We start from the raw sequence: 17,005 nt of genomic DNA, 5'->3' as shown, positions 1-17,005 counted from the left end.
AGTACCTCCAAGGATGGAGACTCCAAAATCAAATGGTTAAATACATTCTAGTTATAAGAAGATACCCAGATCCACTGGACATACCAAAAGACTTCTCTTCTAATGGCCTTAAAGAAAACCAATGTTTCATGCTTGCAGATGAAGCCATTACTGATACGGACTACAAAAAAACTTGCCCTTGGAATACCACAATATCCTTTTTAGATCCTATTTTTGGATATCTCAGGGAAAAAAAAAAAAAAAGTGGGAGTTGGGGAAGTAAAAGGAGTCAGTCTTTTCTAATGTAGGAAGCAAGCACATTCTTCTGATCAAAATTAATAGAATGGTTTCTAAAGGCACAGCAGGACCACATAGAAAACAGCTACTTATATAAACATTTCATTTTGAATACTAATATGCTTTGGCATACACAAAAATTGCTCAGTACTTTTCATACTTTAAATATAATTCCTATTGCTAGTACGTGAAATCTCCGTGGAGCCATCCTTGCTTACACAGCTTTAGAGTGACTAGAGATACACAAAAATGATTTCCCAAAAGGTTTCAAAAACCATTGCTTACATTCAGGGCTCAGTTCAACAAGGAATTATGCTGTGTTAAGGTTTCTTATGGAATTTAGTCATAAAAAGTTCAGACTGTACTAAAAATGAATTAATTATGTGGTGTTGGTATTCATTGAAACCTCCTTTCCTTGTGCACAAATAGCTTACACTACAACCTGAAAAGTGTGCATGACAAAAAGGTGGAAAAGGATATTCTGGGTTCCAAAAACTATGGCATAGTATGTCTATTAAAAAAAGAGTTCTCTCAAATAATTTGTAAGATAATAGAGCTGCCTGCAGCCAGCTTTAACTTGCATTCTGGTCAATTATAGGGATTTATGCAGCTATTTATTATACTTGTTAAAATAAATACTTACCACATCAATCTGGGCTACATATGGTACCCATGCAACATACTAAATATGCTCAAAAAGAAATCAGCAAGTTTTGCAGCACATACTTGGGGCTTTTCTAGTGCCCTGCCAGGTAAATATTTAAGATTTGCAGTTAAAAGGATTTTTCTGAGACTTCTTAATATTAACCCAGATCACATAAGATTCTTGAAAGAGCTTACTAAAAACTAGAACAAAGGTGTTCAGTTAATAAAATACACCACCTGAACTGAAGACAGTGAAGTCACCAAGACAAGAGATATTTTTTTAACGCATCGCGTTCATTTCTGTCACCAAACCCCAAGTTTTCCCCTCACTGCAGCTCTTAGCAGGAATCATTTCTAACCTGTGCATGGAAGGAACTCATCTTCCTCTGAGCTGATACTGACCCATATATTTGCTTCATGCTGCCCACATTTCGCTGTTTGGATGTAGATCACAAATATATTTGTTTGAATTGCAGCCTGGCTCCCTTAGCCATGAGAAAAATCTTCAAATGACAAGTACTCTTGTCTACTGAATTGAACCCTTGTCTTCACAGAAATAGGAATGTTAAAAAAAAAAAAAAAAAGAAAAAAAAAGTCAAATTATTTAGGGGGGATAATAATGTTATTTTGCATTGCAAACCTATTTCATACCAATGTTAAAGGATAGGAACATCAGATTAGCAATGGCAAATATCCAATACTAGTGCAAGCAACTGTGCTTGTAAAATACATTTAAAAGTCAACTTTTGAAAAGAAGGAAGCTCTAAATTAAAGGTAATAATTTTTTTTTGGGGGGGGGGGTATATTTACACACACTTTTTGTTTTAAAGATATCTGTTGGAAGCAAAAGAATAAAGCTGACTTGCACAACCACGCAATTCTTTAATTTCCCCCCCTTGTGGTGTATGTTTCCTCTCAGACCATTAGAAGGAGCTGACCTAAAGGAGCTGAATGTCATTTCTTAAATAATTCATGTGACAGATTGCTTGCTTTAATCAGTTTGAGTTCCTGGAGATGTAGTTTCCTAGGGTTGTTTAAAAAAAAAATATCACTTAAGGACCTTTACTAGCCAGTTTCTTCTCTATTTGTTTTAAATGGCAGGGAAAAAACATAAAAAGCTTAAATACTTGATAAAATACCCAAATCAGAAATCCTGTCAGAGGCTGCTTGCATACTTGCAAAATGTGGTTTGCAAGGCCACTTCTGGCAAGAAACTATTTTTGTTTTCAGAAGGTTCACCAGATAGCAAGTAAAAAAAAAAAAAAAAAAAAAGAGGCAAAATACTCACTTTGATGAACTCAATTCTTATTCTTCTATCTATGGTTATGCCCAAATATCGGTGTAAACATAACTTTCTTTGCTCTGTGAAATTATTCGAAAGGACTGGTTTACAAATAAAAAAAAATAAAAAAAAGGCCCAGCACTTACTATTTTGCCAGCAAATCTTTGCAAGTATTACATCTGCTTTAGCAACAAAAATATTGCAATAAATCTTCACCTTACAAAGCTTTATGTAACCATCTGTTGGGAAATATGTATTAGCCTGGAGTAAGCATCACTTCATGTATATTTTTTTTCTTACTCTTGAGGCTATAGAATTTCAGTTTTCATCATGATGTGAACTCATTTAACTAGACAGAAACTGGAAAGACGTGCAGAACACACAGAGCTGGTCAGCTAACACATTAATGGTTAGGCTTTAAACATCTGACTTACGGTGCCTCAATCTTGGTGAGCTGCAAAACCAAATCTTTCCCTGTCAGAGCTTCAAGACATTTGCCATTGCTGGCAAAAACAAGGATGGTTGTAATTCATGCAGTGGGCAAGGAACGAGCTCCTTGGCCCCATGGTCTCTCTTCCATCACATAACCCCCTGTCCTCAGTCTTCACAGAGTTCCCAAGTCAACAAGAAATTACAGAGTTGATGGCTTTTTTCTACCGGGACACCAAACATTTACAGTGACACATATAAGAATATATATTTATATAAATATATAAAATATTTATATAAAATATATAAATAAATACATATACAAAATATGGCATTACTTTCCAGAGAGATGTTACATTTCACAGTCCACCTTTCCTTATCCAGATTTCATTGTCACATAGAATTTTCCATAAAGTTCAGTAAACAATCAGCCTCACAAAAAGAATGTTGCCAAAGCCTTCCTTACGTGAAAGCATCACATACCACAACAAAATGAAATCACTTCTCTTCCGATTAAAATGACATATAACACCATGGAAGACAGCTGGTTTAAATATTTAAATTCAACTGTGCTTAGATGCAGGCAAATAATTTCTACCATAGTCAAATCAAGCAACAATTGTGTGTAGCATAAATGAAGTGCATGTGTCTCAACACTCAGGGCCTACACTCCCCTCATCTTGTCAGCACTGTTTGGAACAGGAGTGCCTCCTACAGAGTATGTGCTTTGGTAGAATGAACCAAGACAACACAGTATAGATACGCTTTTTCAAAATAAATAAGCAAATAGAAAGGTTGGTACTGTAATGGCAGTTTCTTTGTCCATGAATATTCTGTATTAGTGTGACCAGGGAATGAAGGAAATGTAAGCCCTGTTGCACAAACTGAAGCAAAGGACAAAAGAAAGCTTTACCAAGAGCTTCAGTGCAATGGTTATCCTTTTCCAGTGGCATAATTCAGTGATGGGTACATTAGAATTAACAATAAAATAATTAAAAAGAAATTATCTTGGTATTTCTAGTTATATCAAATACACAAAATCTCAAACTCTTCTAGAAACACTTCCTTTGCTCCACAAATTAATTTCTATGATCTAGAATATGTCAGTGTGTATGTATATGGATTTAAACATATTTATAAGTCATTCCATACCCTTACTTTCTCTTTGCATACAGAAGTATACACTAGAATTACCATGTAATATTTGGTATTCACATGTTACATTTAAATAAAGTTTATTAAAAAACAATTATATTAAATACAGACTAACAGAATATTCATAATATATTTTACAGAAAAAATAGCCACGTCTTTATTTTAGAAATACATTTCTTTAAAAAGTTCTTTGAGATTTTTATAAAACCTTTTACCCGTGAAGACAAGTTTCCCATAAGACCTGTAAAAAAAGCCTTGCCTTTAAATCCTTGTAGGTTTTTTTTTTATTTGTTTAGTGTTTTTTTTTCTTTAATACTTTTACAAGGTTAAAATCTATAAATTCTTCAAAATAAAAAAAAAAAAACACAACAGTATCTTTCAGGATCAAATTGGTCACAGGCCATTCTTTAAAAAGTAAGTGGAGACTCCCTGAATCCATTCTGAAGTGCCTTTTGTTTTTCTCTCTCTGGGTATCAATAGTGCATGTTTACATGGGATTTCAGAGCTCCTACACATCCTAGAGGAAGCTCAGGGTGCAGCTGCCGCAGCACCTGCACAGGCTGCAGCTCCCCAGCTGCTGCAGAGGCAGAGCTCAACACTCCACGTGCAATGCAGTCCACAGTGTTTGCCCAGCACCTCCAAGGTCTCTGTGAGGTCCAGTGGCCACGCCCAGATGCCAAAAGAGCTGGCACCCAGCCCTCATTTGCTTTCCAAGTTATAGCAGTGGACATCTCCTTTTCCCTTCCCATCGTACCCGGGAAGCGGCTGTCCATATTTATCCACACACCAGCAATAACCTCTTTTTCGGCCTTTGGACGGGCGACACTGAAACAGAACAGAAGACTTGGTTAGCATAGTTTAGGCTTTTTTTTTTTTTCAGGTTTTAGTGTTATACAACAGGGATTCCTGCTCATTTGATACATGCACTACCATATCCTGATCGCATCTGACAGAATCAGAGCATTTGTTACCACTACAAAGTACTTCAATAAAATCAACACCTCTGGGTCTAACTGCTCCATAATAAAATTGCACTGAGGACTACCAAAAAAACAGCCTTATGAAGTACTCCCTTCTATATTTGGCAGCACAGCTGCCCCCTTTGAATACCAGGACTACTTACTGCAGTACAGGCCAATGACTGCGACCCATCTTGGAAAAGAAAGTTAATAGATATGTTCTGCACTAAAGCACAGGTCTGGAAAAGACAACAATTTCAGCAATACATACCCTTGCATCTGTTTGCGAGGAAATTCAAAACCGTAGCTGATGTTTATTAACAGATGTATAATCCTTCCATAATGGAATTATCCTTCAACAACTGCTAGGTGTATCAGAACTTTACATGTATGTTTTCCTATAAATAAAGTTGCATATCTACTAGTGTATAATCTATGACAGCTTTAAGTCAACTGGTGGTATTACAACAATGCTGACCAACCTGAAACTACCACAGGCAACGACACTGAACGTCTTTAGAAGCAGTAAAAACGCATTATAACGTTTACTACATATAAGTAAGTAACGTCCCCGCCAAGAAACTAAGAATGGCAAAAACTAGACTAAAGGAGATAAGATGCTACAGGCTGCATTCAGAATGCAACTCTGGATACAGTTACACACTGTGAACCTCTGGGACCTCACAGGGCCTTTACCCACTCCTAAGATACCTCTCTAGAATCTCACCAGGTTTGCAATGGTCAGCCTCAATGTCAAGACACGGTGTCCATGTCAGCTCCTGTTTTGAGATTTGGTGATGCAGGATTTGCTTCAAATGCAAACAGAGGTGGCTCTTTACTCAGGACATACTGACAAACAACACAGTGGCACAAGCATACCTAGTTTCCCGAGGTTTTGTCTGTTGCACTGCCAGTATGAAAGAAGACTGGCTAGACTGAAGCTACTTATATCCCTCAACACTGTCAAGTCTATCGTGCAAGCAGAGCAAGCGTTGCCTCCAAGATCACATTCATAGCAATTCAAGTTTTTAGAGTTCAGGCTGGTAAAAGTCAGACAAACTTGGTCACTACCACTCAACTGCTTATTCTTCAGAGTCTCCAGGAGGGTATGGCAGTGGCTCACAACCCTAAGTGCCTTTTCCATGTTCAGGTACACAAGGTATCAAGCTAGAGTTGGGCTTCACATGCTGCTCAAAGTGCCCGATCCTTTCTATGTCTAGGTGACAGGGTGCTATTTTGGACAGAACTGTAAATACAGATCACTCCAGGGACAGCATGCCCCAACACACTGGCCCGTGAGCATGGAGTAGTGCAGACAGTCGTCACTAGGAACTTGTAAAAGAAGGATGTAAGCAGGTCACACATTGGATACAATTTTTTCAGCAAGTTGTTTATTTTATTTTAGAGTAAATGAAGTTAATCACCATAACTGCAAATTAATCCATCCTTGTGATATACTATTGAGTAGCAAGCCCAATGCAGAAATAATACAATGCCTTCCCTTCTATGAATTTGCAGTCCTTCTGCATTAGCCCTATGAAAATGCACAGCAGCAGGATGACAAGATCCAGCTTAAAGTACATATTAGCTTAGTTTTAGGAGAGTGTGAAGAGGTTCAAACCTACTGAGAGAACAGCTACATTAATAATTTGCTAAACTAAATTGTTACCTGCATTTCAGTTCTAGTTACCTTTAAGTCTTTAAACATAAGTCTTACTACTTATGTTTATTGTCTCAAAAGCTTGACTAGAGCTTACACATACTCTCCAGGATTTCTATGAATGGCTGCTCCAAGTCCACTGATATCAAGGAAAATTTTCCTTTTATTTTGATGGCGAGTGGACTGGACTCTGGCTTAAGTAGTATTAACATTTAACAACTTAAATTCTTCATGCTCAAAACAAAGGAATTAATAAAAAACAGTCTTTGCACAATTTAAATTTTACAGAAAAGGAAACTGAGACAGCACTTTGTGAGTTGTTTTTCCCAACGAAGCAGGCACAGATAGAGCCCAAAGAGCACAAGGCTTCTGGCTGCCAGCTTGGTGCTCTGGCAATGAAACTACACTTCTGCTAACAATAGTAACATAGCCTCCCCTTTTAGAAGTACTGTAAGAAGTGCGTTACACAACTCTCGCTGATTCATAGGCTTGCATCACTCTCAAAACAAATGATCAATTAAAGTTACCTCATGTTGTTGGAGGCTTTGATTGCTTTTTACAGTTGCACAATTAATTTTCAGAATTAACTGCAAGAGGAGATTAGTCTGCAGAAACACCTTCCCTACTACTAGTCTGTGGTTTTTTACTTCTTCTAGATAACCCATTTGACAAGCAAAACCCTGGATCATTTTACAGCTGAAATAACACTCTACGAAGAACCAATTTATCTTTTCCAACCTGTGATTTTGTACTACCCACTCAGTCATACTGTAAATAGTAAAGCACTTCTGATTCAAAAGTGATGCTTTTATCCTGAAACATCTAGCATGTATTCACTACAGAAGTGGTAGACAGATCATAAGGAAAAAAACCATCAAAATATCTGCTCTTCTGAGTTTTGTACTCCACATACATTTCAAGGCTCTGCCCAGCTTTTCTGTACGACTTCATAAGTTCAAAAAGCTGGAAAACTACCCAACTGGTAGAGACAGTAATTACTTCTGATAGAAACACCAGCTGCCAGCTTCCATGCCACCTGCCCCTCTCCTTTCCACAAAGGAGTGCCGCAGAGGCATTTGCAGGGCACAGCAAAGCATATGGTATCCCATTAAATTCCTGGTCAACTCAGTGGTCTCCATGGAGCTACAACTGTGGTCTTCAGGAACAGAATGCAGACAGCATTGACATATACCTTAAGCCATTTTGGCTCCTGCCAAGCCTAGCTCTGTTTTCAGTGGGACACTGCCAGCTCACATTTAGGTGAGTATCTGGCTACAGTACATAAACATGGGGCAATTCTAGTAATTGCCCCGTGTAATAATTCTAATTTCATCAAAACTTTTTTTGCCATGCTTGAGGCAGCAACATGCCTGTATCAACTTATTCCACATAAATATGCCTATATACCACAGTTGAATAGTACAACCTTACATGTGTGATTTAATAAGACAAAGAATTCTAAGTTTTAATAGGTCTGATTTTAAGGGAGTTCATATATAAACACAAGGTGTGAAATGTTTTTCATGTTATACCCTGACAGATAAATTTACATTACTAAAATGGTTTCACACGTTCTCGAAGAGTCAATTTCTAGATATCAAAAAATGTCATGAAAAATAACTGCTTTCAACTTGACTGGAAGAGAAGGTGACCAGGAAGGCGGAACACGTGAAGTGCATCCTGAATGAGTTTTAATGGTGTCCAGTACGATCATAATTTTGCAGATTCCTACCATCCCACACCTACTACTTTCTCATCCTAGATAGCAGTTCTGACAGTTGTTTCCAGAATTCAAAATGCCTACCTTGCACTCATTTTTCAATGGATTTACCACCCATTTCCTAACCTATCATTCTGCATTTTGTTGTGACAATATAATTCAACTAGAGATTGAACACTGTTAATAATGGCAATGAAGTGAATGAATAAAATAACCTAGCATTCTGTTAATGAGATTAGACACCTGCTCACAGTGTTTAAAACAGCTGACCTACATGATGCTTCAAAAGGAAACCAAACAACCCCAACTGTCACAATTCCTTGCAGACGGTTTATTAGGTCTGGACAGGACTCACTTCTCAAACTCATGATTTTTTCTAGGACTTAATTCTATGAGGGTAACTACTATTTGTGGTTTGTATTTTGTTGGTGAGAGAAACAGGCTGCCTCTGTAAGCCTTATCCGTGGAGATCTGTTCCTAGCGTTGATCGAGGTTCATTTCTGGGATCAGCACCCCAACTGAATTTCACGTAGACTATTTACTCGCCTGGGTTCCATTTGTGACACGCCCTACAAGATCCCAAGTCATCTCAAAGTACCATTGAAACTACCTGGGTAAACTGGCACAGTGCTTGACAAGGCTGGCCAAGTATGAAAGTGTCCCTTCATCGTCTATCTTTGCTGACCAGACAGGTTGTTGCACATAGTGGAGGAACCTTTCCTAAAGCAGTTTTGAAAGTTTCTAGACAGGACAGACACTATATAGAGGGCAGAGGTGTGTATTTTCTCTGCACCACTACCTTATTCTCAACTTCCAGGAACTAAGGGCTAGGTAAAATTATTATCTGTCTTTCTTATTTTTAACTTTGTATTTCCTCTTTTTCTGCCTTGGTGGAAGAACTATGACTGCACTTTAAAGTACAGTCATCCTCTAAAGTAAGCCACTTCAATATGTGCTTGCTATGGATCTGATTTACTACATACACATGACAGAGATCGCTTGCAAACCAACACAGTTTTGCTGACAAAGCAAAAAGCCTCAGAGTCTGGAGATGAAAGGAAGATCTACTGAACAAAGTAAACAATCTACAGTCTTCTGTAATACCTAGAGAAGGAAAAGGGCTACAGCACACTTGTATGCCTTGAACACAGATAAATGATGTGCTGCTCTGGAGCAGCTAAGGAAATGTTTTTATGGCTCTGCATAGCAGTCCAAAAGAATTTTCTGAAAAAACTCTGATCAAGATGTGAGCGTTGCTCTCTGCTAGTTTACGTGCAGCACAACAAGACTGACACAGGCTTCTCAAAGCTCCAGGCAACAAGAAGAAACTTCCCCTGCTTGGGAGTTGCCACCACCTGCTTGGGAAAAGCTGGGAAGCATAGGCAAGCTCAGCAGCACGCACCAAAGGTCAAACAGTGCTGTCAGTGCTGGACTGATGGCAGAAAGGAAGGCTGGAAATCTCTCCCCTGTTGCAAATGCTCCACCTGACACTGCCAGCTTAATGCAGAGCTCCAGGGAATACCAGAAAGGGAAAGACTGTTTCTAAGAAAGCTGGAAGCCAAAAAAATGGAGAGATACCATTCCTAAAATAAGGTTGCCTGGTTGGAGGTTGGCCTCTCATTTCTAACCAATGAACTGCATTAGCGAGCAACAGAGAGTCAACCACTCCTTTGGTTACCAGAGATAGAGAGGCTGACTTGTGTAAACCCAAATGGGAGAGACAAGATTGTCCACAAATAAAATTTGTCCTTGAGAAAAGTCTTAAAAGAAACCTTTGAATTCAGGAGATTTTGGAATTATACCAAGAAACATATCTGGAGGCAGGCCACTAACTAAACACTGGAATTAGATGCAATGTGCACTTTTCCAAGTTCCTGAATGAGCTTCTAGGGCAGCACTGAATGGAGAATGCTGCTGTAGCTCAATCTGACACAACTGAAGCATAAATACCCACAGTTTCGGTATGTGTTTCACAAGAAAGGTCACAACCCCAGAACCAGAAAAGGCTGAGAAGCCATCCTTGCTGCAGAGTAACTACTACAAGTATCACTTTCATGATAACACGACTTGGATTTTGGAAGCAATCTGTGTAGCACATAAAGGACAGATATACACCTTTCTCAAGTTGCTTTTTGTAATATGATCCAGTGCAGTTCTTCTAGGAACTCCCGAGTAGCTATTTACAATTCAAAGCATTGATCTATTGCAGTCATATGGTGACTGCAACATTAGCTCTGTGGGTTATTGCAGAGGCACTGCTTTTTTTAAACCAAAGGGCATTAGTATCTAGGACACCAGTCAACCCATGTGTGATTAAGTACGAAGTTTCTCAAATAAACCTGTTGTCATGACCAACAGAAAATAAAAATACTATCCCCACTTGACAAGGTACAGCACCATCGAGTCAGGTCCTAAAACTGGAAATTAACTAGTTCCTTTACAAAATGATATATAATGCACCTTGCTGGCAAGATCCTTCAACAAAGAAGTCGAAAAAGTGAAGTTCTGAAATAATCAGAACTCTGTACTTACTTGCTTTTTCTTGTAGAACCCCTTCTTGTCACAATTCGGAATATGAAAGCCCCTTGGACTCAAGACATTCAGGATCTTTAGGTGCTTTAAAGTGTCTTCCATTTCTCTACGACATGGACCCTGTTAACAAGCATATTTGAGAAAACACAGGTGAAATTTAATTTTCACATTCTGTCTTTCATATAAGAGTTGATAAATCATTAAAGGGCACGAAGCACAAACTCAAACAAATCCATTAAAACAAAGGGATGGCTGGATATTTCAAAAGGCAGACCATTCACAGGAAAAACATCTGACTCTCTGCTCTACTCAAGATAAAATGATTTCCGAACATTGAAGGCCCTATGCTATGCTGAGGCATCTAGTGGCATTTCCAGTTGAAATCACAGTCACATGTACTCATGGGAAGGCTTAACCAGTATGTCAATCAGTAACATATAACTTAAATTTGGAAAAGCTGGCCTTGCTCCAAGTGGGAAAAGAAGAAAGTAGGCCACTGGAAATATACTACTAGATAGGCCTTCCCTAATGGCATTTGTTTTTTGTGATTCTGCTGGATGTGAGAGCTTAAATGAAATAGATTTAATTAAAGACAAGTAGTTTGGCATAAGGTATATGTATATATAAAATTCCTCAACTTTGGACAGTGATTCCCAATTTCAACTGGACCAAATGGATGCAGAAATGCAAAGAACCAGTTGCACACAACAGTCTCATTAGATAAGTATGTCACTTTTTTCCTCATTTTTTTTGATCTGCAAAAGGCTGACAACAATGTAGTGAGGATTAACTCTTGACTTGAAGCCAAAAAGAGCTTCCAGAAGCACTTTTAAGAGCACATCACCAACTAATGATTTCTCACTGCAGCCCTTCGGGGTAGGGAGTAAAGCATTATGAACCCCACTTTGCAGTCAGAAAACCAAGAGCAGAGGAGTTCACATTTTGCCAGAGGCCAAGAAGGCAGTCAGTCTCGGCAGTGGGATTAGGATTCAAGAATCACAGCCCACAGACTCTGTGCTTAGCTACACTCTTTCTGGGCATATTACTGACTCGGTCCACAAGCCCACCACCTCAGTGGAAATCCAAGAAAATTTCTTTGTATGGTTTAAAAATGTTTAAGTTGCTGCATTGACACAAAGACTCATCTGGTGCAGTTTTTAATTAGTGAAGTAAAGTAATTTATACTTTCAAGTGGTAATATTAAGAGTTTGTTCATATAAAGTGCCTTTTATGTGAGTGCCTGAAAGCATACAGACTCCACAGTTTTACTGGAGATCAAAATGGAGTTTTTTGGTTAGTAAAGACCTTCTTTGTTGTTTTCACATGTTTTCTTTCTGTATCGATCTCACATGCTCTAAACACACGCCTTAAATTGCTGCTCTTACTGCTCAAACACACTGACCACAAATCAAACACATTCAAAGATTTGGTCCTGAACTGGGATTACAAAAAGATCAACAGCGTTTTTTAAATCATTATTTTCAAGTAAGCGTAGAGTCAACCAGTATCAGAAGCCAACATGAAGACGCAGCTAGAAGACCACTTGCTGACAAAGGCCTCCTGTCCCTGACAGACTTATTTCAAGTTTTTAGAGACACCAGCAGCATTGGTGAGCTGGTGTACCTTTGCTCATGGGACCCAACCATCAAGTACAAAAATACTTACATACTCAGTCTCTTGTTTGGACTCAGAAGAAAAATTCAGTGTATCTGTACTCTGCGAATCGTATTCCACTTTATAGCGCTGTGTATCTTTGGCTTGCACTTTCCTGATGATATCTATTTTGATATGTGGTGGATGCAACTTGGAATCTGGCACCCTGTGAGAGTTTGGAACGGCCTGATTTTCTATGCTGCTGGTACTCTGGTCTTCTTCTGAATCACTGGAATTTCCTTCAGAAAGAACAAATGCGGAAGAAACAATGTTAATCAACCGCCAGTTGCATCTGCAAGAGCATAGAATCATAGGATATCCTGAGCTGGAAGAGACCAACAAGGATCATCAAGACCAGCTCCTGGCCCCACACACCACAGAGCTAAGAATTACACCTTGTGCATGAGAGCATTGCCTGAATGCTTCTTGAACTCTGGGAGGCTTGGCACTATGACCACTTCCCTGGGGAGCCCAACTACCCTCTGGGTTAAGAACCTTTTCCTGATATCCAACTCAAATCTCCCTTGACACAGTTTCACGTCATTCCCTCAGTTCCTATCACTGCTCAGGGGAAAGAAGAGCTTGGTGCCTACCCCTCCCCTTCCACTTGGGAGGAAGCTGTAGACCAAGATGAGGCCTCCCTCAATAAACGAGACACCAGATTAGTCTAAAACGCTTAATTTTCCTTTTTTACAAAACAGCAGTACACCAAAAAACGAACAACGCAGCGTTCCACGTGCACCAGCACCGAAGCAGCCTGCTGCTCGGTTAAGCCTCCCAAGGTGCCTCACCCCACCACCACCCGAGCAGGGCTGTCCCCAACACTGTCCCCAACACTGTCCCCAACACCCCGAGAGCAGCCCCTGGCCCTCGCTGCATTCCCGCCCGCGGGCAGCAGGGGGCAGGCCCAGCCCAGCCCAGCCCCACCGGCGCCGGGGCGCGGATCCTTCCCTCCGCCGGCTCCATCAACCCCAGCTCAACTTTTTAAAAAAAAAAGAGAGACGTTAATTCAATCAGCTCCACCGCGCTGAGTGAGCCTCCTGGTTCTAATTAGCCACCTCTAACACTGCTTCCCCCCCACCCCTTAACTTTACTCAACGCATAGATCGGGGAAGAAAAAGAACAGCACGCTTTCATTCTGCTGCTGTAAAAATCAAAAGTGTGCAAAACACGCTTTAAAGATAATGGACAAAAAAAAATTGCCATTCATTTGGTAAAGGTGTCAAAGGACAAACGTTGTTTTCACCTCAAGCTTCAAAAATATATTTTTTTCTTTCAACCACCATCGAGAAGACATCAGGAGAAACACATTTTTCTAACATACTCCCTAAGTCCAGTGTTCCTCTCCCTTCTGAGATATTTGCCCATGTGCAGTTTTAAGGAAATTCTATTGGGAATGCACAGTAACTGATGTCTTAATATCACGATGGCACCCAATATTAAAATTATATTTGATGATTTACTGAAAAGACACAAAAGCTGAGAAATTCAGTGCTAAACCTGAAAGTCCATGATCACATAGTTCATTTGATGCTAAATATTTCAACACAGGCAGTACAGTGGCCCTGCCAATACACAGGAATGGGGGAAGGAACATGAGAGGAATAGGGATCTGTGTTAACATTTTGGTACCAGTGGTTTTAGTGTAGCCACGGCTGGCAATTGACATAATTGACTAGGAAAATCCAAATCGTAGTGCCAATGGATTAAGGAAGTTTAAGTCTTAAGTCTAAATTTCCTGGCTTTTGTGGGTTTAAGTCAGACTCTCAGTGGTATTTGAACATATTTTTGGTGGTTTAATGTCCTGTTTTGAAACAGTGGTATTTTTTTTCCCCCACATTCTCAATGAAATTTGCAAGAAGTGAGTCAATAAAATGTTATAAACATGAATCTAGGTCTTCTGCAATCAGTTCAGTTTACTAGTTTCCCTCTTCTAGCAAAAAATACACAGAAAATATTCTTAATGTGCATTGAATATCTATGACTATGGCAGGTCATTTCAGTTTACACAGGCCATCACATTTCAATAGCACTTCTTCCATTTCAATTTCAAATGGTCATACTGGCCACATTTGAAACTGTAAAGCATATTTGACTAACTCAGTTTCACAAAACTTGGTGCCATGCTAGCTTTACACCCTCATAAGAGAAACAAAACTGCTGTGATGGTTACCCACTCTTATTTTAAAACAGATTAGAAGGGTTGCACATGCACACTACTACTTAACACTTTCACGCCCAAAAAAAACCAACTGGAAAGTCAGTGGCCCACTACAGTGCTACTGTAGTATACTCCACCCCGTTTCCAGCAATTTCTGTGAACTAGTAATGACCAACAGCATAGCACATGACACCTAGCTGTGTGTAAAGGAGATGATGTGATCCTGCTCAGAGAGGGTGTGTACCACAGAGTGTTGTACTTAGAGCTGGGAATGGAGCAGTACCCATAAGGATGCAGGCACTACATGTCACAGGTTTGTAGCACTTCTTTCCTTCTTGCATACCAGGTTTGCAACATTCACTACTTGAATGTGAACTGTAAGAGACCTACTCTGCACTTTTCAGGGAATCAAAGCTCCTGCTGATTTCAAAATCCCTCAGCCAAGAATGCAAATTGAGAAATTCAGCTGAAAGTGGAAAGATTTTCAGCAAAGTGCTTCCCCTTTCTCCTTCTCTAACAGTCCTGTTAAAAGCACTACATGAAACAGCATCAACTCTAAAGTATCAAGGAGATGCCCCCTTGTTTCCAGTATCACTCCAAGGATAAGTAAGAAGAGCCAAGCTCATGAGATGAAGGAAGCTGTTCAGTGTTTCAAGATTTAAAACTTCAGTGAATACCTCTAAACTCTCGTTTAAATTGTCACATCTTGGGGGCAGCACATATTAATTATAGTAAGGCTTTGCCTATTCTTCCAGAAGCCAGTTAACTTGAGCACTGGTGCCACTTCCTCAGCTAAGGAGAGGCTAGTGAAAGAGGCTGTGCAACCTAGCAGAAAATCTCCTGGCTTTTTAAAAATGCAAATAGTGGAAAGCCTTTTGACACACTCTTCTATTAAATAAATGTTCACAAACTTGCTGTTGGGTAGCAAACAGTTTAATTAAATGTTTGCATAGAGGGACTGTGCTTTCTTGATCCGAATCCCAAGTTTCCCTGTCTTAAATTTCCAAACGTGCATGCTAACAGAGCTTTTTCCAACCGTCCCTTCCTCTTCAAACGAAACAAAACCCGCTCAGTGAACGTCTCATTTATAAGACATGGAAGAGGTACGGGAAAGCTTTGTTTGACCAAAGATTTATTTGCAGTGCAGGCAAAAAACAAAAGTCCTCTTAAATACTGCTGTGCAAACGCTTTGTTCTGAATAACCACCTTTCCAGGCCAAAGGGATATTTAACTCTTGGTTTTTTTTTTTTTTCTTCCCCTTTTTTTCCTCTTTGTGCTTAGACTTCCCTGACTTATCCATGCTGCAGCTCGGGAGTTAGAGCCCACTCTCTCGAGTTTTTGTACACTCTCTTTCCAGGAACACCGGGTACAAACGGCGAGGATTTCATCCTCTCTCTCCATCCAGGCTCTGTAGCCTGGCAGTCCCACGCACCCGCAGAAGTAACATGCAATCCCTCCCCCACTCCCACCCCCCCTTTTTTTTTTTTTTTTTTTTTTTAGAATAAGAAAAGGCAACTCTGCCTCTTTTACGAGGAGCTACTTCTCAGCATCGATACTGAAGAAAACTTATATATACACAAAAATAAGGCGGAAGAAGCAAACTGTCTTTTCCTTCGGTCAAAGCACACCTCCTTCGAAACGATCCCAGGCTCAGCTACGTGGCTGCCATCGGAGCCCCCCGCCCGCGGACCGGCAGAGCGAGGGCCCTTTCCGGAGACAGAGCTCCGCAGCCAGCTCGCCCGCGCCACCCCCCCGCGCCTGCTGCGGGCAGCTCTCTTCGTAACTTAAAAAAGAAACCGAAAAGCTAAAAAAAAAAAAAAAAAAAAAAAAAAAAAGTCAAGAAAGAAAGTATCGAAGCAAGCCATCCCCCCCGCCCCTTACCTGCAGCGCGCGGTGCCGGCAGCAGGAAGGCCCGCAGCCTGCCGCCCGCCGTCGCGTTGGTGCAGAGCCCGCGGCCCTCCAGCAGCGCCTGCAGCGGCCGCGCCTCCTCCGGCCGCGGCTGGCAGCTGAGCCCCGCGCCGCAGCGCTCCGTGTAGATGCCGCAGGGCTGCCCGGGGCGCAGGGCGCAGGTGAGGCAGCAGCCGCAGCCCGGCTCCCGCACCCGCTCGGCGCAGTCGGGCTGCAGGGGCTTGCACTGCTGCAGCGCCCGCGCGTCGCAGGGCTCGCACCGCACCACCGGCCCCGCCAGCGCCGCCGCCGCCCGCCGGACCAGCAGCGCCAGCGCCGCCGCCGCCACTGCCCACAGCACGCCGGGCCGCGGCACCATGGCAACCGGCGCACGGAGCCGCCGGGAGCCGCCCCCGAGCACCGCGGCCGGGAGCGGCACGGGCAGAGCCCTGGGAGGGAGCGAGGGGGAGCGGCGGGGAACCGAACCGCCGGGGAGCCGAACCGCCGGCCGCTCGCAGCCCTGCCGGAGCGAGGAGCCGCTGCCGGCCTTCCCTGCAGCCGCTTGCCCTCAGTCACATAAAGGCAGCGGAGGGCTCGCTAGCAACAAAGACAGCTTTTTCCTTCTCTTCTCCCCCCTCCTGCCTGC

General features: G+C 41.3%; 1 protein-coding gene across 1 annotated transcript; it reads right to left on the bottom strand.

Annotated features, from left to right (window-relative positions):
* Positions 1-2,834: 2,834 nt before the first annotated feature.
* On the bottom strand, positions 2,835-16,789 carry IGFBP3 (insulin like growth factor binding protein 3). The gene is made up of 4 exons (XM_027904418.1): positions 16,354-16,789; positions 12,324-12,550; positions 10,659-10,778; positions 2,835-4,612 (listed from the first exon to the last, which is right to left on the bottom strand). Exons 1-4 carry the CDS (start codon positions 16,736-16,738, stop codon positions 4,487-4,489), a joined length of 858 nt encoding a protein of 285 aa, XP_027760219.1. The 5' UTR covers positions 16,739-16,789; the 3' UTR covers positions 2,835-4,486.
* Between the last annotated feature and the right edge of the window lie 216 nt (positions 16,790-17,005).

This window comes from Empidonax traillii, unplaced genomic scaffold, assembly GCF_003031625.1.
Source record: "Empidonax traillii isolate 1590-97213 ecotype Southwest subspecies unplaced genomic scaffold, ASM303162v1 scaffold1057:size195794, whole genome shotgun sequence".
NCBI lineage: Eukaryota > Metazoa > Chordata > Aves > Passeriformes > Tyrannidae > Empidonax > Empidonax traillii.
The sequence above is the reverse complement of the archived record's forward strand: the minus strand, read 5'-3'. Positions and strand labels throughout refer to the sequence as shown.